This window comes from Serpula lacrymans (genome assembly GCF_000218685.1).
Source record: "Serpula lacrymans var. lacrymans S7.9 unplaced genomic scaffold SERLAscaffold_8, whole genome shotgun sequence".
Taxonomy (NCBI): domain Eukaryota; kingdom Fungi; phylum Basidiomycota; class Agaricomycetes; order Boletales; family Serpulaceae; genus Serpula; species Serpula lacrymans.
The window spans coordinates 779,578-801,705 of record NW_006763297.1 but is presented as its reverse complement, the minus strand read 5'-3'; the positions used below and the strand labels follow the sequence as shown (position 1 = coordinate 801,705).

At 49.5% G+C, this 22,128-nt stretch overlaps 8 protein-coding genes across 8 annotated transcripts; 4 read left to right on the top strand and 4 right to left on the bottom strand.

The window, feature by feature from the left end:
* Positions 1-65: 65 nt before the first annotated feature.
* SERLADRAFT_449959 (uncharacterized protein) lies at positions 66-4,817 on the top strand (the record flags this gene model as incomplete). Its single annotated transcript, XM_007319314.1, has 15 exons — positions 66-278; positions 335-606; positions 663-1,142; positions 1,198-1,321; positions 1,372-1,689; positions 1,742-1,887; positions 1,939-2,373; positions 2,428-2,905; positions 2,956-3,075; positions 3,145-3,298; positions 3,358-3,635; positions 3,689-3,943; positions 4,003-4,111; positions 4,166-4,349; positions 4,409-4,817. The coding sequence occupies 15 exons, from the start codon at positions 72-74 to the stop codon at positions 4,620-4,622; spliced, it is 3,774 nt and encodes a 1,257-aa protein (XP_007319376.1).
* Positions 4,747-8,454, bottom strand: SERLADRAFT_438928 (uncharacterized protein; the record flags this gene model as incomplete). The annotated part of the gene is made up of 7 exons (XM_007319313.1): positions 4,747-4,873; positions 4,929-5,042; positions 5,101-5,217; positions 5,273-5,420; positions 5,478-6,138; positions 6,191-6,364; positions 6,421-8,454. 7 exons carry the CDS (start codon positions 8,452-8,454, stop codon positions 4,747-4,749), a joined length of 3,375 nt encoding a protein of 1,124 aa, XP_007319375.1.
* Positions 8,455-8,570: 116 nt separating this feature from the next.
* SERLADRAFT_469723 (uncharacterized protein) lies at positions 8,571-10,875 on the bottom strand (the record flags this gene model as incomplete). Its single annotated transcript, XM_007319312.1, has 5 exons — positions 8,571-10,004; positions 10,060-10,181; positions 10,251-10,310; positions 10,377-10,579; positions 10,658-10,875. The coding sequence occupies 5 exons, from the start codon at positions 10,742-10,744 to the stop codon at positions 8,836-8,838; spliced, it is 1,641 nt and encodes a 546-aa protein (XP_007319374.1).
* Positions 10,876-10,952: 77 nt separating this feature from the next.
* Positions 10,953-12,872, top strand: SERLADRAFT_469716 (uncharacterized protein; the record flags this gene model as incomplete). The annotated part of the gene is made up of 9 exons (XM_007319311.1): positions 10,953-11,226; positions 11,291-11,569; positions 11,625-11,703; positions 11,772-11,928; positions 11,987-12,136; positions 12,199-12,368; positions 12,430-12,514; positions 12,566-12,673; positions 12,737-12,872. 9 exons carry the CDS (start codon positions 10,980-10,982, stop codon positions 12,800-12,802), a joined length of 1,341 nt encoding a protein of 446 aa, XP_007319373.1.
* Positions 12,873-13,008: 136 nt separating this feature from the next.
* Hpt (histidine kinase, phosphotransfer Hpt) lies at positions 13,009-14,051 on the top strand (the record flags this gene model as incomplete). Its single annotated transcript, XM_007319310.1, has 3 exons — positions 13,009-13,199; positions 13,257-13,402; positions 13,462-14,051. 2 exons carry the CDS (start codon positions 13,281-13,283, stop codon positions 13,745-13,747), a joined length of 408 nt encoding a protein of 135 aa, XP_007319372.1.
* Positions 14,052-14,199: 148 nt separating this feature from the next.
* On the top strand, positions 14,200-17,751 carry SERLADRAFT_349743 (uncharacterized protein; the record flags this gene model as incomplete). The annotated part of the gene is made up of 18 exons (XM_007319309.1): positions 14,200-14,355; positions 14,413-14,512; positions 14,575-14,708; positions 14,784-14,902; positions 14,971-15,103; positions 15,173-15,335; positions 15,389-15,468; positions 15,521-15,616; positions 15,669-15,768; positions 15,833-16,155; positions 16,209-16,266; positions 16,329-16,415; positions 16,472-16,617; positions 16,676-16,846; positions 16,902-17,051; positions 17,110-17,197; positions 17,245-17,508; positions 17,573-17,751. 18 exons carry the CDS (start codon positions 14,200-14,202, stop codon positions 17,749-17,751), a joined length of 2,547 nt encoding a protein of 848 aa, XP_007319371.1.
* A 289-nt stretch (positions 17,752-18,040) lies between these two features.
* SERLADRAFT_438923 (uncharacterized protein) lies at positions 18,041-18,516 on the bottom strand (the record flags this gene model as incomplete). The annotated part of the gene is made up of 2 exons (XM_007319308.1): positions 18,041-18,391; positions 18,439-18,516. 2 exons carry the CDS (start codon positions 18,514-18,516, stop codon positions 18,041-18,043), a joined length of 429 nt encoding a protein of 142 aa, XP_007319370.1.
* Positions 18,517-19,032: 516 nt separating this feature from the next.
* Positions 19,033-20,793, bottom strand: SERLADRAFT_416027 (uncharacterized protein; the record flags this gene model as incomplete). Its single annotated transcript, XM_007319307.1, has 1 exon — positions 19,033-20,793. One exon carries the CDS (start codon positions 20,791-20,793, stop codon positions 19,192-19,194), a length of 1,602 nt encoding a protein of 533 aa, XP_007319369.1.
* Positions 20,794-22,128: the final 1,335 nt, after the last annotated feature.

Sequence of the window (22,128 nt, the reverse complement as noted above, 5' to 3'; positions counted from 1 at the left end):
TGCTGTTCTCAGGAAACCCCTCAGTGGCTTGCCTATAAGCCTCGCTATAAGTTCGCTCTTGTCTTATCGCCATGAAGGTCGTGAACACATTCCATCCTTCATCGTCCGTTCTCGACTCGCTGCGATGCCACCTGACAGGAAAGACCGACACCGACTATCTGGTCGTCGCAAATCTCAATCGAATACACATCTCGTCTGTTCAGCCAGATGGCCTAAGGCATGAGTGTAGATTCGAGGTTTGGGGCAGAGTAGGCGCTATAAAAGCTGTACCATCAGAGGTAAAGCCTCTCCTCTCATCTCGCCAGTTCCCTTTGACACCATACCCCTCCCATAGAACAAGCAATGCATGACCATCCTTGTACTGACAGACCATCCAGATCCTGAGCTCATATTCCTATCTTATCAAGCGTCTCAATCCGGGGGCTTAGATCTCATTTACACGAAACATCTGTCTCTTCTCGAGCGGGGCGCTCGTTTTGCCGAGTTCTTCAACAATGTGCTGGTCGACCCTACAGGACGACTGGCCGTGGTCAGCCCTTATACTGGAAAGCTCAAAATCGTGCTTATAACTCCAGAAGGGACTTATGACACGGACTTTGACGTATCGTGTGTATCTCAATCAATATCACCGCTGCACGTTTTCACTCAAACTAACATCATAGAATAGCTGAGTTGAATTTGTTGGCCCTAGAGTTCATTTCCTCAGAACCTGATCTTTACACATTGGCCATCATGCATATCGACCATCTAAAACGTTTGCAGCTCTTGTCTCGTGATATCAGCTTGGATGAATATCAGCTTTCTCCGACGCCCTCGCCTGCCCTTCCCAGTACTCCTTTATCTGCAAAATCTTTCCCGATAGGTGATAAGCCGCCTTCTTTGGTTTACATTCCACCATTCATAGACGACGACGAGGACTTCATTGGAGGTATGCTTGTCATCGGGGGCACAAAGATCTTGTTTTATGATACATCATCGAGAGAGTCTCAAGGGAACAGGAAGCAGAAACAGCGAAGGATGGACAAGGGGAAGGATTCAACAGTAAAGGAGCTAGCTAAAGCTAAGCAGAAAGAAGATGAAAGGGAGTGGAGAAAAAAAAAGGCTAGAGCAAGCGTGGACTGGCCATGGAGCGAAATAACTGCGTAAGCCCATGGTCATGATTTATTGTGGTCTTATAACTACTCACACTGCTTTCAGCTGGTGTGCCGTTGGTGATGAACTGGGTCGATCATTTTTGATCGGCGACAAGTATGGGAGACTCGCCATGCTATCCATCGGTATTAACGAAGGGACGACACTTACTCTAGTTGCTCTTGGCGAGGTGATCCCAGATCTTCCTTCGTTTTGATTTGCATACTCAATACCTTGCAGACATCTTCAGCTACAACTCTGACTTATCTAACAAGTCAAGTTTTATACGTCGGCTCTCATTTCGGTGACTCTCAGCTGCTCCGAATCAATACGACGCCTGTTCAAAGCCTGGAATCCCCCACGCTGCCGGTCCCGTCTGACATCAATACCACAACTTCATCGTCGTTGGCAGCCAAAGGAAAGATGGAGGAAAGTTCCGATCGGAGTGGAGGATGCATCATCAACGGTCGCGGTAGCTTTTTGAGCGTGATCGAGAGTTACAAAAATATTGCTCCCATCATAGATGCTGCATTAGTAGATGTGGACAACAGCGGACAAGTGAGCCTCTTCTCCCTGTTCAAAATACACCACAGTACTCATACCGGCGTAGCATGCCGTCGTCACTTGCTCCGGAGGGCAAAACACTGGATCCATTAGCATCGTTCGCAATGGTGCCGACTTCAAGGCTATGGCTAATATGGAAGGCATTGTTGATGTCACTAATATCTGGCCTCTCAGAGCCAATTACTACGATACGTGAGCTTAACATGCTACTCTCAGCGTGATAAGTCGCTCATATGGCCCTAGTGTCGATACTCACGTCGCAGTATCGACCTTCAAGGCTACACACATACTTTCATTCGACGGAAGAAATGTTGCGTCTCATGTCAATCCAGTCTCAAAGGGGTTCATTACTACCTCTCCCACCCTCGTCATCGCGAACGTTTTAGGACGTCCGAAGGCTCCGGGTCAAGCGACAAACTCATATGTTGATTCATCGCTTGTTGTTCAGATAACTTCAAGGGGCATCGCATTACTCGAATATGCTGTGGAGCTGGGGGAATACGCTCGCGTAGGTGATATCTGGACTCCAGCCAAATTATCTAGCACAAATGGGCCAGGGTGGGAAAACAGAGAAATTGTAGCTGCTAGTGCCAATGGCAGCCAGTTCGTTTTAGCGCTGAACAGTGGAAGGATTGTTTTACTTAATCTGGATGACCGTAATTGCTTCGATTGCTTGAAGTAAGCTGGGAAATATATGATCCCACTCGTCGATTGACATCGTTTTATCAACAGCTGGCGGGACCTTGACGGTTCATCGAATTATCCGACTGAGATATCCGCTATTTCTTGTGTACCTTTGAACCCCTCAAAGAAATTCTCCATGTACATCGTCGTCTCGTTCTGGTCATCGAACCACATAGAAATTCTCTCTGCGAACGCGGCATCACACTTCGCATCAATCTGTAAAACACCTGTCTTACCATCACTTCCACGATCCTTGCTCTTGTTCAATTTCACTCGCTCCGATATTCCGAAACAAACCGAGTACAATCAGTACCTCATCGTAGGATTGGGGGACGGGTCCGTCGTTTCTTACGAATTCAAAAAGGAGGAACTGCACGGCCAAAAAATATTTTCCGTGGGCAATGTTCCTGTAACGCTGCATCCTTGCGACGTTGAAGGCAGACGTACGGTTTTTGCATGCGGAAGCAGAACGTCAATATTGTTCTGGGACAAGGAACGTCTACACCATTCACCGTTGATGCTGAATGTACGTTCTATGCCATTTCAATACTCGATGGGCTAAAAAGATGTTATCAGGAGGTTAGCGCCGTGTCGAGGTTGAACACGACGGTTTTTGATTCTTCAGTTATTCTGGCCACCTCCACAGGGCTTGTCATCGGTTCCGTAAAGAACCTGGACAAGCTCTACATCCGTTCTGTACGTCCATTGACACGCTGAGATGGTGGGCGGGTTGCCTCGACTAACTTGGCATGCTTGATATGGTAGATCCCCCTTGGGTATGATAACCCCCGTCGTATATTGCATGTGCCATCTCTACGAGCGTATGCAGTGGGTTGCATCTCTATCACGCCCACCAGAATCGACAAAGCGGAGTATACTTCAAGCTCTATGCAACTCTTTGATCATACAACATTCGCAAGTAAGCACCCTATCTTGTTTTGTCGAGTCGGTCCACTCAACCGGGTTGTCTGAACGTAGGATTGGGTCAATTCAGGTGTGACCCCAATGAAGAGATAACAGCACTCGGTGTGGTATCCGTTACGTTGGAGCGCAGCATAGGAACGTATATTTGTGCAGGAACGTACAAATATGTGGATGAGGTGGAGCCTTCTCAGGGTCGTCTATTGGTCTTTGATGCCGAAGACGGTAGTCTATTGCGGGAGAAAATCACAATGGCAGTCTCTCTCGAGGTTCGAGGCTGCGTCTATGCCGTAGGGTCCGTAAATGGGATGATAATAGCTGCCATCAATAGTTCGGTGAGTATGAGACGTCGCCGCCCATCTGCACCTCTAAACGCTACTATCTGAAGGTCGTCGTCTACCGCCCCGAGATTGATGCTAGCACCCAGCTGCTGGCTCTGCACAAGATCACGGAATGGAATCATAACTACCTCGTTACCAACCTGGTTTGTCGCGGAGACAAAATCCTTGTGGGAGATGCCATCAACTCCATCTCGTTTTTGAGAATGGTGGAATCTCAGATCCAATGTCTTGCCAGGGATTATGGGTCTCTATGGCCGGTCTGCGTAGAGATGCTGGATCAAAGCAGTATCATTGGCGCCAATGTGAGTGCTCGTGGTATAGCATAATGTGCATTATATGGCAATTTTCATCACTGGTTCAGAGCGATTACAACCTTTTCACGTTTGCACTACAAGAAACGGAACTTCGTAAAAGTCTGGAGCGCGATGGAAGTTATTACATTGGCGACATGGTCAACAAGTTCATCCCAGGCAAGTAGTCAAGTATGATTCGCTTCAAACAGCTGATCATGACGCTGATTTCAGGGGCCCTAACTGCGCACGACGTATCCGTCGACATGCCACTCGAACCTAAGCAGCTCTTCTTCACATCCACGGGTTGCATTGGCGTCATCGTGGATATGGGCGACGAACTCTCTTTGCATATGACAGCTTTGCAACGGAATATGTCCACGTACCTATCGCAAACGAAGGGTGTCACCCACACGAAGTAGGTTGTCTTTTGATAATAGTCATCGTTTCACAATCTTATTTACAATGCAATGAAAGGTTTCGCGCCCCAAAGAACGCCTACGGTCGCAGCGATGCAGAAGCTACCTCGTTCGGCTTCCTCGACGGCGACTTCCTCGAAAAATTCATGCAATTCCTGAATGACCCTGGACCATTGAAGAGCATTATGGATGGGCAAGGAGAAGCCGAACGTCTTACGATTTCTGTGGATAGAATACACAGAGTACTGGAAAGGTTGCAGAGCATGCATTGATGTGATGATGTGTAATCCATACATTTGTATTTCAAAGAGATGAATCACGATTGTTCTAAATTTTTGCTTATGTATAACAAGTTCCAGTAATAGTGGGTAACCCGACTATCGCTGATGATGGTCACTACGATCGCAGAAAAGAGAACATTTGGGTAACAGCTGATAGGGGTTGGTTCCAGTCGACGGCCGTTTCTTCCCTGTCAGATGACAATTGTGGGGCAAAGTAGAATCCTGATGCAAGTACAAGGTAACTGTGGCCGAAAATCAGATACTGGAGTTGGCTTAGTGTTGAAATGCATCACGCACCTGAGTATGAGAATGCTTCCTCGGTGGTAATTGCTCTTCGCTTCGATATAGGTATAGGTCATCAAGAAAACCGACAAGATTATCACAACCACGTCCCAGCGGGGGAAGATGAGTCTAGAAGCAACAGAGCTGGTTCAATATCCGTCACACACATCAGAGAATGGCATCCTACGTGAAAGTGGTGGCCACTTCTCCCATCTTGTCAGGTGCATACCAAGCCGAGAAGGCTACCATGGCGGGTATCTGGAGCAAGCATACTTGAAGTGCATAAGCAGATCCGATTTCCATACTGTTGGCCATGAGTTCATATGATGCAGAACGTAAAGATCACCATGTGTACATACCTCAAAGCGATGTTTCCATTGATAGCAAACGATATCGCATTCATGAACTCTGTGGTATTGGGAACGAGAGCAAATAGCGTGATTCCAAGGAACTTCTCATCTATACCGGAGCCCTGCAGCACCACGTCTACGACATCAACAAGTAGCTCTGGAATGAAAAAAATCAGTAAAATGACTCTCAGAAAACCGCACAAGACGATTTTACCAGCTATTATAGCGTACAGCGCCGTACATCCGAGCAGCACAGCAGCACTAGTGGTCCTGCTCCACGCCGGTCCTTCGTGAGCGCCATGGCTTTCCACTTCAGTGACCACAGCCGAAGATCTCAGTCTTGCAGGAGACTGGGCGTGCGTCTGCTGATGTCTGAGCGCGCTGACGGTGGCAACGGCAACGGCGCGAGTGAATTCATCTGTGGTCAAAGCTTCGGAGAACTGCATGGGCTGTAGCCCGTTGTTCTTGATGGCAAGATCAACGCTTTCAAGAAGCGGGGTGTAGTTGTGACCCGTGGCCTGGGGAGCGTAAGAGACCCGTCTGGTCATCGAAGGAGAAGAAGGTGGCCGCCGGTCGAAAACAACCCTCGAATCAACTCCGAGGTGAGCAGGCGACTCCGGGGGTCTGGGAGTGGGTGTTTGACAACGCGAAGGGCTTTCGCTCTCCGCATTGGTGACGACACTAGGCTTGTGGCGTAATCCGCGAGTATCACGGTAGATGGTGGGCGCAGCAGAACTGCTGCCCGGGGCAGGGCGTTGATAGCCGGGCAGACGGTTTGGACCTGGCAATTCAAGAGGTTGCAATAGTTGCTGAGGATTTTGCCAAATTTGGCTAGCATGAGTGCGAAGAGAGAACCAAAGACCAATCAAGTAGGACTAAAGACATTGATTAGCGCTTCAGATCGTAGAAACATGTAGCTTCACCCACGAATAGAAGAACGGCTGCACAGAAGTACATCAAACTCTTGACAGTAGATTGGTAAAAGGGATCTTCAACAGGGTCGGGATGTTGGTAATAACAATAATCGCATTTCCATGGATGATCCGTTGTAACTGAACTCCCAGGGTGTCCGCCTGGACAACCACTGCATACGAGCTGAAACTATTTATGGCATAGGAGTTAGACTGACATGTGCCAAAGGAAGCACGAATACTTACGTTCCCATAAGTCTGGTAAAAAAGCGTCGGAGTGAGAGTACCGATGAATGCCATGATCAACATCATGCTCGTCACTCCGGCACTCTTAGCATTGAATTTCTGTTCCTTCTTTCTGAGGGCGCCACTACACATACTCATTCCAGGCATCAAAAGCACACCTGCCAGCAAGCTGCCAACGATGGAACCTTCCACGAGGTGTCCTTTACCTTGCGTTAGGGCGATAGAGTATAGGATGATTTCGATCAGGGAACCAAATGTGGCGTTGATGACGGCACCCATACCGATGGATGATTGTGCTGATATAGAAGCGACCGCCATGCCAATGAAGTAGGACAGGGGTATGACACTAGCCAAACTCATGATGAAGATAAGAGCTCGAGACGCTAGAAATTCAAGGAGTGCCGGCACATGTCTTCCAGCGGCTTCATGGCGTTCGACCAAAGGAAGCAGGACAAAACCGTCAAAGATAACGAAGAAGACGAAGGGAAGGAGGTTGATGAATATGATATTGACACCTCCGACAGTATATTTGTAGTACTGCAACCCAATGGCCTTGTATACACACAATAGGACAGTGGAAGTTGGCGAACCAGAAGGAGAAGGTGCAACTTGACCTTCTGAGAGCCTTGGATGCTTTACAGAAAACCTAGATAAGGGAGGAATTGCTTCGTTATCAGACGCGCCAGCGTTTTGGACGGGATTTGCGGCGGGAGCAGATACGACAACGGCTGGGGGAGCTGCACAGAAACGGATTTTCGTTGGCCCGGCGAAAATGTATTGAATGAGAGCCCAATTAAGCTTAGCCATGGGAATAGGGACGATAAGTCCCCAACAAGCGACACATGCTATCAACATCAGAGGTGCAATGATTAGCACGAAGGCTGCCCAGAAGACAGTCTGGCCTAGCCAATCACTCGAATCGTGCTCCACAACTGTAGAGTCTGACGATCTTGTCTGGCTAGATGAATGAGTGGCGCCGTAAGTTCTAGGAGGGAGTGTCGAAGAATGAATGTCAGATGGAATAAACAAAGGTGTACTCTCGCTGGTTGTGGCAGAGTTTTGAGACACAGAAATTGAATGTTGAGGAAGCACAGTGCTAGGTGTAATAGTAGAGTTTCTGGATAAAGACGGACCATCGACATCGTCATGTTGCAGACGACTTTCTTCGTCTTCAGAGGGTGATTTCAGGTGGCCATCTCCCTCGACATACTTGCCGAATGGCCATGCAACATACCATCCAAGGCCAAAGACGAGGTTAGAATATCGTTTACCACCCTTGGGCACGCAGTACAAAAGAGCAGAGACGGAAAAACACGAAACTGCCAACCACCAACCGAAGCACACAACCCAAAATATGTTTCCGGGCAGGAAATGGCGTTCTGCTTGGGCAGAGGGAACGGAGTGAAGGGCGGCATCTGCATCGCGCGTGACGGACCTGGATTTCTTGTACAGCGCTGGTTTCCATATGCGAAGACCGAAGGGGTGCTCGACATTGATGAGGGACTGACGGTCCTTGACAGTGATGGGGTCGTCCTCCCTGTCCGAACCGTCCTCGTCCTCCTCGTCGTCTCCAGCTGCACTTATCGCCAAAGCACTGGCTTTACCGCGATCAGCTCTGTTTTCCTCGTCGTCTCTATCGCTGGCACTGCCATTGTCGCTGCCCTCGTCCTCCTCGCTCAGGGTCGCGCCATTATCTCTGTATCCCCTCGCATGCGCGCGCGAGCTGCTCAAACTGCTGCTCCTCGCCCTGCGCTTCGCCGAGCTGGCGGACATACTTCGAACCAGACTGGGATGGGCTGGGAGTCTTACTGATGGAGAGGCTGGTCGATTGGCGACTGGGAAATAGGAAGTGCCTTGGTGGTGATGGTGGGGAGTGTCAGTCGCAGACCAGTGAGAACTATGGCTTTGACTGCGGTGAAGCTGGCCTGGAAGAGACGCCGTGGGCGTGGGCGTGGAGCTTATACTGGCAGACACGCTTGAGGCAAGATCATCGTCGTTGACGGTGAAGGAATAATCCAACGGATTGCTCGACATCTATGAAAGAAACGTCGTTCAGCCCAGGCGTCCACGCTGGCTGACTGAGGTATCAAAAGTCAAAAAAGCCCCGTTAAACCACCTCACGCCGACAGATAAGGCAACGGTTCGCTTCGCTATGGCACCTCGGCCATTATGTTATTTATTTAGAACATGTCTAGCTATTTGTCCTGTATCAACATTGTTTCATTATATAAAATATCAAGTAGCATGCTGTAGCATGTCAGGTATATTCAGAAAGAAGCATGGATGTCTCGTCCAAACCTGCATATTAATCGAACCATGGACCTAGAGGCATTATCATGCCATCCAGCAAAAATCGTGGTCGTACCAAATCGTATCACATCCCCAGTCGTATCACGCTCTCCTCCCGAAAGACTGCTATTTTTTCTGTAGCTTCTCTCGCAGTTCCGCACCCTTCAGCTGAGCACGGAGATACTCCAGACGACCCTGATAGCGGGCAGTCACCTCCTTCCGTCTCCTACGAATTTCGGTCAGTTCCGCTTCCAAGGCTGAAAACTCGTCATCTTCAGGCTGAGAATGTATCGACATATTATGAGTCGAAAACTTGGTCAAGCTGATACTGGAACCGTTAGCTCCCACGTGTGACTGGGAAGGGACAGGCGAAGATGCCATATCTCTCGTGCGAGAAGACATAGACGTTACCGAATTCTTGCGGACGACCGGTATTGGAGCGGTCAAAGGTGCGTTCGGTCGCTTTACCGTTGTGCTTCGGTATGGCACAGCTCTAGATAGGCCGGTTCCTATTGAAGAATTAGAATGAACCGACATGCCATCGTTGTCATAACCACGTCTTCGAATGGTCCCAGCATTCCCAGTGGCTTGCACGATAAGATGCTCACTGGGCTGCTTTTGTGGTCGTAACGGTGAAGATGAAGAAGATTTAACGGGACTAGTACCAGTCGGTCTATATTGGTTTCGTGTCAACGCTGTTAGTTCGAGTCCGTTGAAAGCATCCAGGAGCCTTCGACCCTCCGCTTCTACCGACGCTAGATCGCGGCGAAGTTCCTGAGTACTCTTGAGCTCGTCGTCTCCCGACGTATCGATATTCGAGAGGGAGGGGGTATGAATATGGTCAGAGCCGGGTATACGTGTAGGAAACGATGAAGGAGGCGTCGTCTTTCCCAGCCTTCGAATACTATGAGTAGAGCGAAAAGAGCCACTGCTCGAGAACGCTCTGTGGCTCAGTCCATTTTCGAGATTAGAAGACGAAGCAGCCATGTCACAAGGAATGTGTGATTGACTAGGCGAAGGACCAACATGGCCGTATCTCTTGCTCCTTCCACGCAAAGTGTCCTGTTCGTGCTGTTGATATCTCTGTGAAATCTTGGAACTCGAGGAGAACACGCTGGAGGCATCGCTTGTCAGGTCATCTTTAGATAGCATACTTGTCCGCCGAGTGGTCACTCTGGCAAAGAGATTTGAAATGGCGGAAGACTTGGAAGACTTGGATCGTATGGAAGGCGAACGGAGTGATCCGGGTATATTATTCTGAGACAAATGCGTTGCTGAAGAAAGACGCTTCTGCGCTGCGATGACCTAGAATCATTCACGAAATTAGAAGGTAGAGAGAAGGTGACGTACACCTTTCACCCTGTGAATCGCCATGATTCACCATTGGAACCATAGGGCTCTCTACCGGAACCGGACTGCTGCTCGTAAGACGCTCAAAGAGGTTTTGACGGAGGAGACGGTACTCTTCATTACTGGATAGCCGGATGGATACCTGACCCTCAGTTATGCATTCTTGGTGATTGGAATGTCTGACCACTCACTCGAGAAGGCCCTCTGAGTTTGCAGTCGCTAGTTCGTTGAGACGCTGAGCGAGCGTCGTGCTGGACATTGGAGTGGGTAAGGGTTCAAATCTCGGAAATTGAAAAATAATGATAGAGTGGACGAACGTAACGGTATCGGTATGGGCACGGGCATGCTGTCCAGGGTGGTCGGATACAGAGTGCATAAAAGCGTGTGTTTCACGAGAGTCAGTCCTAGACTTGGGACGACTCTCATTGGGTTTGTGCGTCATAAACTTGTCTCGTGAAGATGAAAGGGAGGGCGACGAGTCAGGGAAAGCCGCCCGTTCCTTGCCTTTGTACTTTCCGTACTGTTCCGTAGAAGAAAGATGATCAGAAAAGATTCAGTTGTGAAACTTCTTTCTTTGCGGTGAAGCAAAAGAACTTACAAATCTGGAACGAATGACCTGGACGACGGTCCTGTCATCGTGTATATAATTGGTGTCGTTTGCCTTGTTTGAAGAGAAAAAGCCCATCGCTGGCTGCTGGCTTGCAGCGTGCTGCAGAAAGGGCCACTGCTCTGCAGGAAATGTGGAGAGATGTATTGGAAGATCAAAACCAGTGTCTGTGAGTTTGCGGCATCAGTGGTCCATTCTAACTTTGGTTCGCACTCAGTGGTAACCTGCAGCCATCCTTACGTAACTCTGCTGCTAATACCGCACAAAGCCGCAATAACGCGCTAATGTGATTCAGCTTTATTCAAACCTGCTCATGTTTTCTTGCATGCAACACCGTGCTCTACGCCTTCTCTGCACACATGCATCGCCAAAGAAAGCAGCTGTCTATCGCTATATTTCTGCAGCATCGTCGCAGCTTAATGGGATACCTCCACCCTTGAAAGGGATCAGAGTGCTCGATCTCACCAGGGTGCTCGCAGGCCCCACAGCGACCATGTTGCTGGCAGACTTGGGTGCAGATGTCATAAAGGTGGAAGAGGTCGAGCGGGGGGACGATACTCGTAAGATAGCTCAGTTGTACTGCAAATAGTCGCACCTGTCAATGGACATACCGCATCATCCTAGGTTCATGGAGCCCGCCGTCTGCACCCTTGCTAGAAAACGCCCCCTCAGAGGCATCCCACTTACCTCCAGACTCTGCTTACTTTCTTGCAGTCAACAGGAACAAAAGGTCGCTCACCGTCAACTTCAAAACGCCGGACGGCTTGGAGGTGGTACGACGACTCATCAAAACGTCTGACGTGCTCGTGGAGAACTTCGTCTCTGGTAAATTGGCATCCATGGGCTTGGGCTGGGAAGATTGCAAAAAGATCAACCCGCGCCTCGTTTATGCCTCTATAACTGGTTCGTCACTCTTATCGTCGTTTCGCTCTGGAGTATCCGCATGCTGCTAGTACAGGCTATGGACAAACGGGCCCCTATCGTCAGGCAGCGGGGTACGACGTAGTCATAGAGGCTGAAGCTGGTCTGATGCATATGTCCGCTTGAGTTCCTGCCCTCTTCATATCATCCTTCGCGATGGAGTCTTACGTATTACTTTGGGCAGCACCGGAGAACCCGACCGTCCACCTGCCAAGGTTGGAGTTGCTGCCACTGATATCGCCACTGGGCTCTACGCCCATGGAGCCATCATGGCTGCCCTGCTATCCAGACAGCAGACAGGAGAAGGGGTCTGGATTGACTGCAACTTGTTTGAATCTCAAGTAAGAGCATGTGATGAGCCATCGTGACTGCAAGGTTTACGAGAGGTTGTTGTCTTAGCTGGCTGGCCTAGCCAATATCGCGTCCAACTACCTAATTGCAGGGCAGGAGGCCGGTCGGCACGGTACAGCACATCCGTCGATAGTGCCTTATCAAGTGTTTCCGTGCAAAGACGGATTTCTCATGATTGGAGCAGGTAACGACAAACAGGTAGGTGGAGCTATTATGAAAATATGTACTTGTAAGTCATGCCGACGACAACGTGTCCATAGTTCAGGATTCTATGTGAAGCCATCCTACAGCTTCCAGAACTTGTCGATGACGCCAAATTCTCAAACAATGCCGCGCGGGTAGCGAACCGCACGGAGTTGATAGACATCATCTCTGGCACTCTGAAGGGGCAAGACCGGGACTATTGGATAGAGCGATTCACGGGTGAGGGGTGGGTTGTTATTTATTTTTCCGACGAGCATACAGCAACCACGTGTCTTACTGCATGACAGGGTACCGTTTGGACCGATTAACAATATCCGGCAAACGTTTGAGCACCCCCAGGCTGTAGCTCGGGAATCAACTGTGGAGGTTGATGTACGTATGAAGCATGCATCTGTGTCTGAGGGGTTCTCACCTCATGATTAGCACCCCCGAGCGGGTAAAATCAAGCTTGTGGCACCCGCTGTGACATACAATGGGCAGAGGATGCCGGTGAGGATTCCGCCACCATGGCTGTCGCAGCACACTGGAGAGGTAAGATGGTCTAGACGCGGACATAAATTTTATGATGGACCCCACTTATTTTCTTACATCTAGATTCTGTCAGAGATGGGGTACACGTCTGAAGAGATTGCGGCGTTGCGGACTGAGAGAATTGTGTAGAGAATAGAGTACATGTGTCTGGTAGAGTAAAGTGCTGAGAGAGCCGTAATTGAGCGATCCGTTATTCCGTCATCACGCATTTCGGCTCTGTCCGATGCAGAGGCCGATAATCAGTGATATTCGCGCTGCTTGTCTCCGGCCATAATCCCTCCTTCCCTTCCTCATGCCCTCCATGGCCCCAATCCAAGAACCACTCAGACTCAAGTCCCCTCAGCTCCCCGACAAACACAACAAGCTCCCCCCCTCACCCCCAGCAGAAAAGCCATCTCTCGTACACAAGATAGACACAAAACCCCGTTCCGCTTCCGTACACCCAGAGACACCCACTCCTAAACCCTCTGCGCAAGTCGAGCCTGCAGTCGACAAGAAACCAGACAATGCCGAAGAACAGCCTCAGGTAGCCCCATCTGCTTCCTCTCCACCCACCATTCTGACCATCGTCCATGCGTTGCAGCCAGATGCCGAAGACACCATTGACATGGAGACATTCCAGCAAATCCTCGAGCTTGATGAAGACGACGAGCGGGATTTCTCTCGCGGCATGACTTGCGAGTACTTCAAGCAGGCAAATACCACGTTCAAAGATATGGATGACGCTTTGTGAGCTTCCCTTTCCCTCTCGTCTTCCCTATGCCTGAACCCGCTACCCCGTTCTTTAGCTCACGTAAGGACTTGGAGAAATTATCTTCGCTTGGCCATTTCTTGAAGGGATCCTCAGCTGCTCTCGGTGTCACCAAAGTCCAAGCATCGTGCGAAAAAATCCAGCACTATGGTTCTTTGAGAGACGAAGAAGCAGGGGAACCCCTCGCACCCGAAGCAGCCTTGAAGAAAATAGACCCTTTGCTGGAGAGCGTCAAGAAGGAATACGCTGTAGCAGAGAAATGGCTAAAGGAGTGGTATATCGAGACCCCGCAAGAGCCAGGGGCTCTGCATGTGTCGACTTGACGGCGATGCTGTCGTGGCTTGGTATTGTAGCAATTCCGCACTGTGGAGTGGGATCTAATTCAGGCAGTGTTTGGGAGATGGTACCCGGGAAGGATGGGCACCACCAGAATCCAGGGCTTTGAGCCTTTCTGACACGATGCTACTCGTATTGCAGGTGTTGTATGACTTTGCCAAAGTGTATATTATGTCTCATTTCTTTCGCTGTTTTGACTAAGTACCTCGCACTCTAATTCCATTTACGTCCAGTCTGTGTGTACACTTACGAGTCTCCGAACTTTTTTAACATGCAGATTATGCCTGTGTTGACGACCATCGTTGCCCCCCTGTGCTCTCTCCAAATGCTTACCCGAGCGTGCATATGCATGCCGATATTAATACAGATCTGCCGGTCACGCGACTCCCTTTCGGTCACGACGCGTCTCATGAGAGCACCGCGACTCCCGCTTTCCTATATGGCAGCCTCTGACAATAGTTTGAAACTACCTGTGCCAGACAGCTTTCCTGCATTTCCTTACAATCCCTATCCAATCCAGATCGACCTCATGCAACATGTCTATTCCTCAATCGAGAACAGGCAAGTGGCTATCGTGGAAAGCCCCACAGGAACTGTGAGCACACCGCGGGTCAAACCACGTCCTTGAGCTATATCCACATCTTGTTCACAGGGAAAGACACTGAGTCTGCTGTGCTCCAGCTTATCGTGGCTAGCTGACGAGAAAGAACGCGTGAGGAAGGGCCAGCTACTTTCTCAGGCGCGCTCAGACGGTCGGTTTGTGTATCGTCACCCGTTAAATCGTCCCATTCTGACGCAGCCCTTTGGTATGAAGAACCTGACTGGGTGGCTGCACACACGATGGAAAAGCGTCAGCGCGAGCTCGAGGCTCAAAACCAAGAGTACGAACAGAGGCTTGCCACTGCGAGGAAGAAGGAAGCCGCTTTGAAAAAGAAGGCGCGTGCCAAAGTCACCAAGAGGCCCGTAAGCATTTTGCACACATTCTCGGTGATGGTATCTTTGATCATGGTGATATGGAGGCAGCGACTGATGCCCGATGCGGACCTGTCTGACGATGACACGTTCCTTCCTGACGACGACGGGACAGAACCGGCGGATGAGGGAGACAACTTCTCTCCTGCGGTCCGCGCTCTGAGGGAAAGGTGCTTTTGAGTTTCTTTGATGTGGAGTTTCTTTTCACTCAATGGCCATAGCTCAGGTTCGAGAAAAGTTATCAGCGCCAGCCTTCAATCCCAGAGGAACCCACTTGTACTAAGATATACTATGCATCTCGTACACACTCGCAGTTATCTCAAATCCTCCCCGAGCTTCGAAAACTCAAATTCAAACATTCGTCGCCTCCTGTGCCGGGGGGTGGCCAGGGGGGTTCTGACTTGGGTGTCTCTCGACATCTTTCGGCTTTGCCGGCAAAGAGAAGCAACGACGACGACGACGAAAATGATTCACAGCAAGACGATCAAAAATACTACAAGTGGAGAACGGTTTCCCTTGGATCTCGTAAACAGCTGTGTATCAACGATGCTGTGAAACTTAAACACGGTGATCTTGACGAGAGATGTCGCAAACTGCGTGAGGGTACGTGGCCGCATGCAAACTTACTCGCGTACGCAAACTCATTTGATGCTCAGAGAAAGCTGATAAACGATGCGAGCACTTGCCTGGAGCGGAGGACGAGCTTCGTATGCTTGAATTACGAGATCAGATTTTAGTAAGCGACATATTGCCATGATCAATGCCTCCTTTGACACGATGAAACTCAGGCGACTCCTAAAGACATTGAAGATCTCGCGGCCGCAGGTCGGAATGCTCTCACCTGTCCTTACTATGGCTCAAGACGAGCGATTCCCCAAGCTGAAGTACGCATCCCCTGCAGCCCCGTGCCCTCACCCAAACCTGACCCAAAAACAGCTAGTGACCCTCCCTTATAATCTACTCCTTCAAAGACCTGCTCGTGAAGCTCTCGGAATCGACCTGACGGACCAGATAGTCGTCATCGACGAAGCCCATAGTGAGATTATATATTCACTTGGAGACACTCCTTCGTTATTTTCGATTTCTGATGAGGTTGGCAGATTTGATACCCACTTTACTGGCACTATCGAGCACGCGTCTTACCCGTCGCACGCTATCCACATCCCTACACCAGCTCTCCGTCTACTTCCAAAAATTCCGGAATCGTCTCTCGGCAGGCCATGTCCTCCACCTAAAGCGTCTCATCACATTTCTAGAGGCGGTTCAGAAACATATCGCCGAGTGGAAGAGCTCGAAGGATGGAGTTCAGAAGCTGAGCGATAAGGTGGAAGTGATGACGCCGCAGGAGTTTGTTCAGAGGCTTGGGAGGAAAGTCGACGGTATCAACCTCCTTGAGATCGAGACATATCTCAGAAATAGCAAGGTACGGGGGGATTGTATGTGTTGATTAAGCGGACGTTGATGCTTTCTGCCCAGGTCGCTAGGAAAATTTCAGGCTATTGCGAGAAGGTTGCGGGCGTGTCGCCGTTGCATGGTTTGCATACAATTTGGATTTCTTGTATTCCCCGAGTCCTAAGTATCTTTCCATTGTAGCAGATTCGAGCGCTGGTGATCACATCGCTGCTGCCGCCCCTCTTCTTGTGGTAGAAGGGTTCATGCAGAGACTTGCTGCTGCGAGTGAAGGTGTGCATCAAGCAATTCTGGGGTATCTGAAGTAACTAATATATCTGTATCATAAGATGGTCGGATCATTCTATCTATCATAAAAACCTCGGATGGCGACGACGTCGAGGTCAAATACCAACTGCTCAACCCTTCTACCATCTTTCGCGATGTTGCCGATGTTTCTCGATGTGTCGTTCTTGCTGGAGGAACTATGTCTCCCGTGAGTCGTGCGCCAACGTTGGTCGCTTGATTTACTGACTTTTTGCATGGAAACGAAGATACAAGATGTGGTCAACCAGCTCTTTGCTTATTTCCCCACAGAGAAATTGTCGACGTTTTCTTGTGGTCATATTATACCTGCATCGAACATACAAGCCCTCGTAGTCGGTAAGGGACCGCGAGGAGGTGATCTCGAGTTCAACTACCGCGGACAAAGCGACAAGCAAATGGTAGTGTCATCTCTACCATCACGCCAGCTTTTCATCAACTAACGACCGTGCAAAGATAGCAGAGCTTGGCCAAATCATCTTTAACCTCTGCAGCATCGTCCCCGGTGGCCTGGTAGTGTTCTTTCCTTCTTACTCCTACTTGAATGTAGTGAAAGAGGAATGGGGTTCTACCCGAATGCTCGAGAAGTTTGAAGGGAAGAAGAAGGTAGGCGAACGCGTCTGATAGCCTTGCGCCTCCCCGCTGAATGGTTTTGCTTGGCTAGGTCTTCATGGAACCGCCAGACAGTTCGGAGGTCGAAGCCGTCTTGCGCGAGTATGCGGTGGAGGCACGATCTTCTAATGTACGACCAAGTGACACTTAGCGAGGCATGCACTGACGAATGGATATACACAGGCAGGAGGGAGAAGAGCCGGAGCCGTCCTCTTTGCTGTTATCGGCGCAAAGCTCTCCGAGGGACTCAATTTCTCCGACGAACTCGCCAGAGCCGTCGTCATCGTCGGTCTCCCTTTCGCGAACAAGACCTCTCCTGACCTACGGGAGCGCATGAAATATGCAAACGAGATGGAGGCCAGAAGGGGCGTGAAGAGAAATCATGGGGAGAAAGATGCAGCGTCGGAGTTGTATGAGAATATGTGTATGAATGCTGTGAATCAGAGTATCGGTGGGTCAAGGTTCCTTAAAAATATATGTACATTGAGGCTGATACGTCTAATGACGTTTTGTAGGACGGGCGATACGACATCGTTCGGACTGGGCTTCTCTGATTTTAGTCGATCGTCGATATCGATCTTCTGCTATACAAGCTAAACTACCACGGTGGATTGCTAGTGGCATCATGGCTACGGAGACGTTCGGACAGACGGTGAAGCAATTGGGTACTTTCTTCCGTGATAAGAGATCGTAGTGGCGCTCTGGTGTCAATCACCGATTCTGGGTTGTTTGGGTAGTGATCAATAAAAATGTAAGCAGCAAGAATAAAAATTTCATTTAATGGGCAGCTAGTAGCAGTCTCAATATCCAATACGGAGAAGGGTGTTTTTAGTAAATCAGACGACTGTAGGGCATGTTTCCAAGCTAGTACTAGTACTATGGTATGAGGTGAGTGATTCAAGCGTTCTTGCTGCGAGGGCATGTCTGAGCTCCGTGTTCTTTGTCACCGCAGCCTGAGCATTCGTGTCTTCCGTCGTGGTTGTTCATACGACAACCAAAGGGCCGCTGCCACTCGATGCAGATGGCGACTTCGGCTGGGTTGTAAATCCGACCTGAATCATCTCTGGTGCATCGTGCTTTGGAGCCGATCCATAAAGTGGCGGAACGGCATTTGCAGAACATCGTGTCGGTGGCGGCTCAAGCAAATTCCGCAAATCTCGCGCAGGCCGAACGAGCGCTGCAGCTGGGTCGTGATTGTAGGTGGCTGGGTGAATACTGCCGAAGGCGCGAGCTCCGTTGTTGGGGCACTTGATGGATTGAGACTTTACATAGTGTGGGGGACAGATGAAGCAAACATCTGCCCTTTTCGACGCTTGAGTCAGTTTTGAAAAGCCCTGCAGAAGATCTGATGGTATGGCACGAGATAAGTTAACTCTTCGACCATTAGATTCTTAGCGTTGAACTCGCGCATGAGACAGGCAGCTGAGGCTATGGGAGCGATATCTTCTACAAATGCCATCCCAATGTTTACCCGATACCTGTCTGATCGAAACAGGAGCGTACTGTACGTGAAACTCGTGAAATTGCACATCAGATAATTAGGTAAGGGCAACTGCCAATTCAAATCCATGTCGACTGACATAGTCCTAGTATGAGAACTCAGACCAGTTTCAATATGCCAACAGTCTAGGCGGTGCTCAATCGCTGTTTCTGTTATTGGCGCACAAAGTAGTTATTCGGTATAGAAACCAAATTCATCAACCTACAGATATACCGTAATATGGCCATCGTTCGTGTATGTCGTCTCTTTTGTTGATAACTGTCTTATATACTCTAATGTATTGCTGAGTCTGTAATACCATGGGAATAGACATTGTGAGTCGTTTGCATTAACTTTTAGTGCAGTCCGTCGCGCGCAAGCCAAAATACACAAATACACAAATTCAACAATATTTCGTCACGAATTGTCCAGTACAAGTGTTCAAAATGGAAACAGTAAAAAGGCTAAATTACCCACTGTCCGAAAAAAAAGGAGCTACGGTAACAAGGCTAGTCGAATGCTTGCATCATTGCTTGCATCATCATCCATCTCGCATGAGACCAAAGGCCGCACCAACGAAGAGCACACCAAACACCACTCGAGGGTCGCAAGCGTGTCCGTCGAGCTGATCCCTCCCATCAAACCACGTATGGTCTAGAAGTCGTCACCAGGAACAGTAACTGAAAGCGGTGTTAACAAAGTTCGTGATGGCGCCCAGGTCGGGTTGGGGTGGGCGTTGGGGTACCCGTTGGCTTTGATGCTCTTCAAGAGGAAACTGATAGGCGTCGCATAGGTGATATCAGAGGAATCTGTAGTGCCAGCACCGCCAGTGAGGAGGCCACCGACGCGTCCAATGCCATCGACAACGACAGCGCCAGAGTCTCCCGGGGTGGAGAAGACGCCTGACTTAGTGTCACAGGGGATGATTGTCCATTCCTTGGAGGTATAGTGGTTACCATCATTGAAGTACTCGCAGATGTAGGACATGATGCCGGTGGCGCGACCAATGGTGACGCCGCTGGCGCTGCCGTTTTTAATGACCATCAGGCATTGTTCCTCGTTCTGGTCTAACATGGTTGGACGACGCATCTCCTCGTCTGGGATGGTGCCCCAGAGCCTCAGAAGGCGGTCAGTAGGATACTTGAAGGAGGTTCGGTTCCGGGGGTTGGGATACATCTTCTCAGTAAACTCTCTAGCCGGGATCTCGGTGCCAAGGTCAATTACATTGCCCTTGAAGTTAAGTTTGTCAATCTTGTCGCCGTCCACCTCGATGATGGCATAGTCCTCTGTGTACATCTCATCTGCAGTGCCTGCACCAAGGCGGATGGGAGGCGAACAGACCACATGCCCCAGGATGCGGCTGGCCTCAGAGGCCCACTTCTTCTCAACAATGTCGTAGAAGGTGTAGAGTGCCTCCATTGCCTTTTCTGCCCTATCAATATTGTCCTGTGCCTCCTTGCACTCCACAGTGCCCCCTTCATTGTCCTGTCCCTCAACTGCCTTAATGCGCTGCTTTGCATGTTCAACGATGAATGTATATCCACCGATCCTGGCCTTAATAGAAGCAAGGTAATCATCATAAGCCTCCTTGCCAAGGAGGATTACATTGAACCGAGGCTTGCTCTCATTCCTGCGTTCAAACATGTCATTCGGCCCCTGATTCAGTGGGAGGACAACATGGCGAGCAGTGATGAGAAGAAGCTTGTCACTATCATTGCCTTCAGCCATGAAAAAGCCACCTGTGCCTGCAGTGTAAGGTGTTGCCTGGGCAGAGATGGGGAGTCCAAGTGCATAAGTAAGAGGGTGGCGAACATCTACAGTCGGGTCGGAGGAGTAGACAGGTGGGAGGAGCTTGGGACCAGCTGACCGGACAACAGAAGACTCGCGGATTTCAATATTGACATTATTGATGCCAAACTCTTGGAGAACTTTGAGGCATTCAAAAGCTGCCTTGTTGGCATCTTCACCAGCAAGAGTTTTGGGTTTCACCCCAATCCAGAGGACAATGGGGGCAGACTCTCCAATCTCACCAATGCGAACAACATCAATGCTGGTCCATTTGACCCCCATCCCATCCAGGAAAGTGAGGATCTCAGGAGCCACCTTGTCCTCCCAGATGGTGTTGAGCTTATGGTTGAAGACAACCCCAAGCTGCTTGAGCTTGCTGTATGCCTCTGGGCCTGTGGGCTCCTTCCACGGAATCACACCAGTGCGGGCCAACAAACGCGGGGAGGAGGGCAAGCCAGCATAATACATTGTGGCTTCCTTCTCAGGCAGAGAGGATGGGGGGAAAGGAGATGAGCTGTTTGTGGAGGTATGACCATAGCTGATGTTGGATAAATTGGTTGCAGGAGAGTGAGAAAATCCATGACCCCTGTTTTTGGCAAGTGTAATGCACTCAATGAGAAAAGAGGGGGGGATCACTAGAGTAAAAAAGAAGAGGTTGAGTACAGGGAGACAGCAAAAAGTGAAAGGACTAACTTGTGATATTTGGATAGCTGAAAGCTTTGTATAACTATCACACTGTTCTTTGCTGGAGAATCGGGTGTTATGATTGTTGTTGGAGTGTACAGTTGAATAGTACGAGTGCTGGCACCGACTGTACGAAAGCTTTCGAAAACGTAACAGAATGCTGTTAATGTTTTGCCGAGTAGCTTGAAAGAACAAAACTCACCAAAGACAAGCTATTTCAGCTTTATATTTATGAATATACACTCGTGCAGAAGTGGAATGGGAAGAAAGCTCACAAAGGTACACGCAACTTGATATACTCTACAAGGAGTGTCTCCTATCTAGAATGTCATCGGCGGCTTGCATGTATCCGTGGGAACACTGGCAGACACAAATCACATTCAGTTGAAGTAAAACAATTGGAGGGTCTTCGAGTCGAGAGGTCTCGAGTTCCCTCTTCACAGGAGGCTCAGCTGGGGATACGTCAATTTCAGCAACTTGCCTGGAGTGGAGGACGAGCTTCGTATGCTTGAATTACGAGATCAGATTTCAGTAAGCGACATATTACCATGATCAATGCCTCCTTTGACACGATGAAACTCAGGCGTCCCCTAAAGACATTGAAGATCTCGCGGCATGCTTTCACCTGTCCTTACTATGGCTCAAGGCGAGCGATTCTCCAAGCTGAAGTACGCATCCCCTGCAGCCCTGTGCTCTCATCCAAACCTAACCCAAAAATAGCTAGCGACTCCCTTATAATCTACTCCTTCAAAGACCTGCTCGTGAAGCCCTTGGGATCTACCTGACAGACCAGATAGTCGTCATCGACGAAGCCCACAGTGAGATTACATATTCACTTGGAGACGCCTCTTCTTTCCTTTCAAGTTCTGACGAGCTTGGCAGATTTGATACCCACTTTACTGGCACTATCGAGCACGCGTCTTACCCGTCGCACACTATCCACATCCCTACACCAGCTCTCCATCTATTTCCAAAAATTCCGGAATCGTCTCTCGGCAGGCCATGTCCTCCACCTAAAGCATCTCATCACATTTCTGGAAGCGGTTCAGAAACACATCGCTGATTGGAAGAGCTCCAAGAATGGAGGAAGTTGAGCGATAAGGCGGAAGTGATGACGCC